The sequence below is a fragment of the Apium graveolens genome, chromosome 4 (genome assembly GCF_009905375.1).
Source record: "Apium graveolens cultivar Ventura chromosome 4, ASM990537v1, whole genome shotgun sequence".
Taxonomy (NCBI): domain Eukaryota; kingdom Viridiplantae; phylum Streptophyta; class Magnoliopsida; order Apiales; family Apiaceae; genus Apium; species Apium graveolens.
The window spans coordinates 75,454,083-75,462,865 of record NC_133650.1 but is presented as its reverse complement, the minus strand read 5'-3'; the positions used below and the strand labels follow the sequence as shown (position 1 = coordinate 75,462,865).

At 33.6% G+C, this 8,783-nt stretch overlaps 1 protein-coding gene across 1 annotated transcript; it reads left to right on the top strand.

Moving 5' to 3' along the window:
- Positions 1-264: 264 nt before the first annotated feature.
- Positions 265-3,228, top strand: LOC141718072 (homeobox-leucine zipper protein HAT5). The gene is made up of 4 exons (XM_074520429.1): positions 265-783; positions 971-1,104; positions 1,515-1,754; positions 2,636-3,228. The coding sequence occupies exons 1-4, from the start codon at positions 699-701 to the stop codon at positions 3,029-3,031; spliced, it is 855 nt and encodes a 284-aa protein (XP_074376530.1). The 5' UTR covers positions 265-698; the 3' UTR covers positions 3,032-3,228.
- The last annotated feature ends 5,555 nt before the right edge of the window (positions 3,229-8,783 follow it).

The window sequence follows — 8,783 nt, the reverse complement described above, 5'->3', positions numbered from 1 at the left end:
ATCGCGATTATCTGTGAGTAAACTTGTATTCGACTCGGCTCGGCTCGTTTATAAACGACTGATCATGAACATTTTTTTCTGCTCAATTTTTAAACTCAACTCATTTTAAAAAAATTACGCTTGACTCGGTTCGAACAAAACTCTCGGCTCCGTTATGTTCATTTACGACTCTAAATAAAATAGAGGAAATAGTTTTCCAATTTCCATACTACAAAAGGGTATGTATGTCATTTGGCTTAGCAAAAACAAATATAAGCCCTACCGTCTATCTTCCAACTTTAGCTGCAAAAAAAATACTTCAATAAACGCTCAAAAAAGGAAAGCCGGAATATTATTTTCCGGTCACCGGCGTAATCTATCATCATTAGTCACACCCTCAAATTTACCTCAGTTATATCAATAAATTTACACACACGTATTTCCTAGCTTAGTTAGTTTCAGAGGTGTCATCAAGCCAAGGGGGTAACTAAGGTGGCGCGTAATATGGGATTTTTCATTTGTCCGTTGCAGTCTCCGGCGAGGTTATTATGGAGTACTAGTTTCTTCCGCCATAAGATCAGGATTTTCTAAAAGTAGCCCCCCCCCTCCCTTTTCATCCCTCGTCAAAAAGCACACACATATTTATTCTACTATTGTTTTTTATATCGTTTTCTGTAAGCTGGAAAACTTATATTTGATTGCCGGAGATCTGATCAAGAATGGACTCCAGTCATTTTTTCTTTAATAATCCACCATGCAATGGCAACATGTTGTTCCTCGGGAATGGTGATTCAGTTTTTCGAGGTAGATATCCTTACTGCTCCAACTTTTTTTTCATCATTTTTTTTACTTCATCAAACAATCGAGTGCATATGTTGTATAATTAATCTTTCTATTTTTTACTTGTATACTTTATCTATTTTCATAAAAAATAGTTGCTTTATTTTTCGGAATTTAAGTAAAATTTTGATAAGTTGTGTTATTCATGTAGGAGGAAGATCAGTGATCAACATGGAGGATACGTCGAAAAGGAGACCTTTTTTTAGCTCGCCGGATGAAATGTTCGACGAGGAATATTATGATGAACAGTTGCCGGAAAAGAAGCGTCGCCTCACTGCTGAGCAGGTGCTTTTATTCTTTCTACTTGATTCAGCTTGTCTAATTTTGATCAGATCAGTTTTTCTAATGCAAGTTGAATTTTGATAGTCCGAAATGTTAACAAGATTTGAATCCTCGACATCTTGTCACCTGTTTACTGTGCTACAATACTAGGGAGTCGGGATTCTAAACACACTTAAACAGCATATATTCAGTTACCAACTGCTTGTCTACCTAATTAAGCCATGGCATATCATCCGCTAGCATCAAATCCTCTTATCATATATTTTTCTTTACTGACCAGAACCTATTCGATCACCTAGCATACTATATATATGATGAAAATCAAGGACACTCCGTGACTTTTGTAGGTAGTGAACTGTATTTGCTTACTATTTGATTACAATACTTCATAAACACGCATATTTAATATAAAGGTGCACTTGCTGGAGAAGAGTTTCGAGACTGAAAACAAGCTGGAGCTGGATCGTAAAACACAGCTAGCCAAGAATCTCGGGCTGCAGCCTAGACAGGTGGCTGTATGGTTCCAGAACCGCCGTGCAAGGTGGAAGACTAAACAACTTGAGAGGGACTACGATCACCTCAAATCCTCCTACGACTCTCTCGTCTCTGACTATGACTCTGTTCGCAAAGACAATGAGAAGCTCAAAGCTGAGGTAGTAATTACTTGCTACTTAACAACTCTAAATTCAATTTTTACTATTGATATGTATTATGTATACAATTCATTCATCATAAGTTTCACATGTAGCCATACAGAGTTAATTTCTTTATTTCACTTTCATTTCTTTTGTTTGGGATCTTTGTGATTTGTTATCAAGTGTGAATGTAAAATTGATTAATGAAATGTTTAATTTTGAGGAGAGATGTTTGACACCTTAAAATATTTAGGAAATCTGATAACTTAATACTATTACTGTACTACAAATAACAAACATACAAGTGTAAGATATAAAAAGGAGATGCGACAAAACATAAGCATCATTAGTCATTACACTGCATTTCTTTGTAGCACTAATATATACGTGAGTATTAAGAAACCATGGATCTAAGAATCAAAAACAAGTTCTATTTCATTGAAACTTAAAGAAGGATTGGCTACAGACAATGGAGTCGCGATCTTCTAACACCTGGCTTATCGCGTAGTCAATTGGAACATTACTGAACTGGTCCCCGATAATATTCCTGATTAGCGTTATAAAATAAGTGCACTATGCGTTGATCTATCAGTGGTTCCCACACCTGTTTGTATCATGTTTTAGAAAATTGTTTCTGTTTTTTCCACAAACCAATTGATTTATAGGAGATGATTTCAGTAGCAAAAGGACGAATCACTTGCGTTTTAATATGCCCAGATTCTTTCACCCCGCAGGGTCCTTTTCCCAACACTTGTTCTATCACTTTGCTTCTTGATATTTACTCCCATGTAATAATAGTACCATGATTAAGAGCGTGTTTGTGTAATCTAATAAATAATTTATAACTGTATAACTTAAAACTAATTTATTAAAGTGAGTGATTTTTTTATTATAAATAGGTTGCATCATTGTCTGAGAAACTGCAAGCTAAAGAGGTTGTAGGAGAGCCAGTGGCTGATAAAAAACCAGAGGAACTACTTTCGACAGAAGCAGCAGGTGGCGGTGTATCAGTGACAGTGAAGGTGGAGGATCGGCTGAGCACGGGGACAGGTGGGAGTGCAGTGGTGGAGGAAGACGGGCCTCAACTTGTGGACAGCGTAGATTCTTATTTTCCTAACAATTATAACGGCAACGACTACTCAAGATGTATGTCAATGGATCAGGTTCATTCAGATGAGGACGATGGTAGTGGCAATGGGCGCAATAATTACTATTATCATGAGTTTGTGGAGGTTGAGCCACAGCCTCACCATCGGGAGGAGGGCGAGGCTCTTGGGTGGTGGGTTTGGTCTTGAGCAAATAATCACTATGCCTCATCACCATTATTATTGTTGTTGTGTGTATTTTCAAATTTACCTACAAAAAAAACTGCTTCATTGTGCGTGATCACTCCGTAAGTTTGTAATGACATAGTCAACTACATGTATAACAGGTATGCTAGGTCTCTTTGTTTTTCGTTATGAATAAAACGACTGGTGTGTTTCTTTTCAAATGTATCAGCACTTGTCAACAATCGATTTGTTAGTTGGGAGATGATGCTTGTCAACATAATCTGTAAAGCTATCATCTACTTATTCCAGTCATCATATTTCCAGTCAACAATTATGCTCATCTTTATTTTTCTGGCTACTTGTTAACTGATCACTCTCCTTCATCAACTAAGAATGAGCAAACATATACATAATCTACTATAGGATGACAAGCCAAGCGAGTGGAATCTATCTACGGGAGTCTAATCGAGTCGAGTCAAATCGAATCTTCAAAAAAGAAAAATACATTTATATACAATATGCATGTGTGGAAAATAGAAAAACTGAATTTGCTCCTACAGAACACTGAAGAGCCATATAATTTGGACCCATGTTGTACTCTGTTACAGTCAATTACCACATCAAGATCACAAGATGTAACATCAACATCCGTGTTATATTCTAATCTGAAGTGCACAACTTAAATTGTCACTCTCCCAGGGAGTTGGGGGCATAAACTCAGGTCAGTCCGCATTCATCGTCGTAGATATCTAACAAAACATTCTTTTGTGTTTTTCTGCCAAATTTAGAGTTCTTTTATAATTTGAGAGAGAAAAACATTTTCAGACTAGTTATTTGTAATAGCATCTGATATGTACCGTATACACTTCGATGGATAATTGATACTTTTTTTTATCACCAGATTGATCATTAAATACTCCATATCTCACGATTTATCTGTCTTGTTTGATTTTTAATGGATAAATTGACTCAATTTTGATCATAAATATAAGCCTATTATTTTATTTTCTGAAAAACTGAAAAATACATATTAAAGTACATTGAACATACTTTCTAATGATATAGTTTTTATAAATATTTTCAATAATGTGATATGTACAATTTTCCGTCAAAGTTGGGTCAATTTGATCGCAAAAAGTCAAACATGACAGATAAATTGAAACGGAGAGAGTATTTCGATAACACTAAAAAAGATCCCAAATGTCACTTTTTAACATAAATAATTCTCAGTGTTACTATGTAAAATTATGATCCCAAATATTATTTTATAACCTACCATAATCTAGCGTTTTTAATTTTTTTTTAAAAAGATAAAACGTAACGCACAATTTTAATTTCTTTTAGAAAATAAGACATAACTCGCATTTGCATTTTGTATTAAGTAAAAAATATGTAAAAGAGACTCCGTTTCGAAATAAAATTTGGGGTCATTTTACCCCAAAATAATATTGATAATATTGATAATCATTCCCCGGATAATGACATTTAATATCAACACCTAGAAGCATACAAGCAGCCTATCACACTAACTAAACAAGTGACCAACTTTAGGATACATAGCAACTAAATTCGAATATCCTCGGGGACTATTTGGATCATGCATCGTGAGATTATAATTCGATTGATAAATAGGGAGTGTAATAAGATTCTAATATATTTTTATATTAAAATCTCATGGCGAATTTCCCGATACAAACTGAGCACCGAGTTTGTTTAAACACGAAAGCATTCGCCATCACAATTATAATGTCCAATATATAAAAAGAGAGGGTTGCTTGTCGAAACTTCTCGAAATTGTGGGGAATGAAATGACTGTAACTCCACTCAGCTACTGCATAAGTTGATACAAGCATCACCCACCACTTGTTTCTGCTTGTATTCACGTCTCCCTTTATCTATTATAACATACACTTTAATAACCCAACTAATTAAGATGTCTCGAAAAAAAATTAATAAAATCTAAATTTCATAATTTAAAATCTGATAAAACTTTACAACTCTTCAAAAATCCGATAACTTACAATTCTTGAAATAAAGCACAACTAAATTATCCAACAACACAAAGAAACTATAACAAAAATCTAAGAAAAGACCAAACTACTCAAAATTTGTAATTCGCACTCTTCCCCTAAGTAACCCACCTAAAAAAACATATCTGCCGGGGAAAATAAAGAGAAAAAAAGGACCGGCAGTGAGCTAAAGGCTCCTATACGAATATGAAACAACGTATAAAATGAATAAAGATTGAACATGATGCCAATATGAATATAAACCGAATAACGAAACAACGAGTGATGCCAAAAGTCAGGGCAGGTAAAATATTGTGATACATAAATTCACAATATGAATACACAAATAATCTCTAATCAAAATAACTTACTCTTCCAAATAAATTCTTACCACTTACAAACAATGATCATAAATAATATAATCGAAAGCACAAATTATAAACTGTAATCATACTCGTACACGTACTCTTACACAGATTCTCACACAGATTCTCACACTTACAAAATAATACACAAAATAGCTTACATAAGAATATGAGAGACAATCTGGATGTCCTACATTTTCGATAATCCGAAATATGTAGTCATCAAAACATACAGGGGCTTGCACAGCACAAAGCAAATGCTACTCATTATCTTACAAGGGCTTGCACGACAATAAGCACATGCTACCCAAAAGGCCAAATCATAAACATACTAGTCATGGCTATACGTGTCCCACAACTTCGGCAACATGCCCATATAATTTAATTACACCGCATAGGAGGTGTCAAGCACGAGATTATCCACTCGCGACTGATATCTTACAAACTCCCATGTCATACAAATATCAAGTCATACAAATACCATAGATAAAACAAAATAAATACTCAAATATCACACACTCAAATATCTTGCATCTTCAAAATCATATATAAATATATCAAAATAACATCAAAACACTCTAATTAAATATCACGAATGTAAATATCACACAAAATCACTAATCACCGATTAAGACAAATCTGACCAGTTTCAAAGAATGCCAAATAAATGCATAAAGACGAATTCAAATGAAAAAGTGCGAAACACGAAAGTCATAGGAAATTAAGAGACCTTTCCAGAATGGTAAGGTACGTCAAAAATAAACAAGTAACGAATTCAGAAAATAAATAAATGCGGACTGCAGAATATAATCAGCCCCTAATCAGTTCAGTATTTTACAATTTAAGACATCTGAATTGTGGAATATGGTAGTGGAATGTAAAAGCAAAATGCAGATGACGAAAAGAGCTTTCCGGAATGGTATCGCTCATAATTTTTGAAGAAATAATCAATTTACAATAAATTTAGGAAGTTAAGACGTACAAGCAGAACTTAACCCACCAGATTATAGAAAAGGCAGATTTCAAGAAAACTCAAAGAACGAAAAACAAAGATAATCAAATTATCTTTCCAACGAGGTTAGAATCCCAACAATCCAATAAATAAAGAATGAATTATGAATTTTACAAGGATTTAGATAACTAGAACTGACGCACAAGAATTCGATTAAGTACAACAAGATTGATAGTATAACGAAAATATCCGTATAAACGAATTCGAATACGAAAATAAAGAGTACAAGAAAGATATCCGTACAAACGAATTCGAATACGAAAATAAAGAGTACAAGAAAGATATCCGTACATCGAGATCTTAGTAACTGAGAATGAAAATCAATAAATTTAGAATCCCAATCACAAGAACCCTATTTTCAGATAACTCCAAATCCAAAATCTTTGATTAAACTTTGATAATCATCTCTTTCTCCTTGGCTTAACTTCTCGTCTCCTCTTTTTTTTATCTCTTTCACTCTCCATCACTCACTTCACCTCCCTCTTTCATAAAAAAAAATAACGCAGGCTCCCTTTTTTTTACAAACCCTAACTATCCTCTTTTCTTCCTTCTTTTTTTAATAAAAACCTTACTATTTTTTTTAACTAACACTCTTAATAAAATATTTTGATTATGAATATAAAAATAAACTTACATAAACCAATTTAATTATAACTCACTAATATTATAAAATAATTTAAATAAAAATCATTATAAAAATACCGGGATGTTACATTCTTCCCTCCTTACAAAAATTTTGTCCTCGAAATTTAACTGGCGCATCTCTTTTTAAAAAAACCGGATACAGACAGACAACAAAGAAACATAAAGTGAATAACATTCTTAACTAACTATCCGTTCTAAAGTCTACCCGCACTCACAAGTCGAGCCTAAAGGCAACTCTAAGGCTATAAGTCTATCTTACAACTACCCACAATTCATACATCGAGCCTAAAGGTAAGTCTACAAAATCTTAAAACTCTAGCTCTTATACCAACTTTGACAACCCAACTAATTAAGGTGCCTCGAAAAAAAATAATAAAATCCAAACTTCATAATTTAAAATCTGATAAAACTTTACAACTCTTCAAAAATCCGATATCTTACAATTCTTGAAATAAAATACAACTAAATTATCCAACGCAAAGAAACTATAACAAAAACCTAAGAAAAGACCAAACTCCTCAAAGTCTGTAATTCGCACTCTTCCCCTAAGTAGCCCACCTAAGAAAATATACCTGCCGCGGAAAATAAAGGGAAAAAAATGGACCGGTAGTGAGCTAAAGGCTCATATATGAATATGAAACAACGTATAAGATGAATAAAGATCGGACATGATGCCAATATGAATATAAACCGAATAACGAAATAACGAGTGATGCCAAAAGTCAGGGCAGGTAAAATATCGTGATACATAAATTCACAATATAAATACACAAATAATCTCTAATCAAAATAACTTACTCTTCCCAATAAAGTCTTACCACTTACAAACAATGATCATAAATAATATAATCCGAAGCACAAATTATAAATTGTAAGCATACTCGTACACGTACTCTTACACAGATTCTCACACTTACAAAATAATACACAAAATAGCTTACATAAGAATATGGGAGACAATCTTATACTTATAGCATGTCCTACATTTTCAGTAATCCAGAAATATGTAGTCATCAAAACATATAAGGACTTGCACAGCACAAAGCAAATATTACCCAATATCTTACAGGGGCTTGCACGACAATAAACACATGTTACCCAAAAGGCCAAATCATAAATATACTAGCCAAGGCTATATGTGTCCCACAACTTCGGCAACACGCCCATACAATTTAATTATACCACATAGGAGGTGTCAAACACGAGATTATCCATTCGCGACGGATATCTTACAAACATCCATGTCATACAAATATCAAATCCTACAAATACCATAGATAACACAAAACAAATACTCAAATATCACACACTCAAATATCTTACATCTTCAAAATCATATATAAATATATCAAAATAACCTCAAAACACTCTAATCAAATATCACGAATGTAAATATCACACAAAATCACTAATTACCGATAAGGACAAATCTCATCAGTTTCAAAGAATGTCAAATAAATGCATAAAGACGAATTCAAATGGAAAAGTGCGAAACACGAAAGTCGTAGAAAATTAAGAGACCTTTCCAAAATTATAAGGTACGTCAAAAAAGAACAAGTAACGAATTCAGAAAACAAATAAATGCGGACTGCAGAAAAGAATCAACCCCTAATCAGTTCAGTATTTTACAATTTAAGGCATCTGAATTGTGGAATATGGTAGTGGAATGTAAAAGCAAAATGCAGATGTCGAAAAGAGCTTTCCGAAATGGTATCGCTCATCATTTTTGAAGAAATAATCAATTT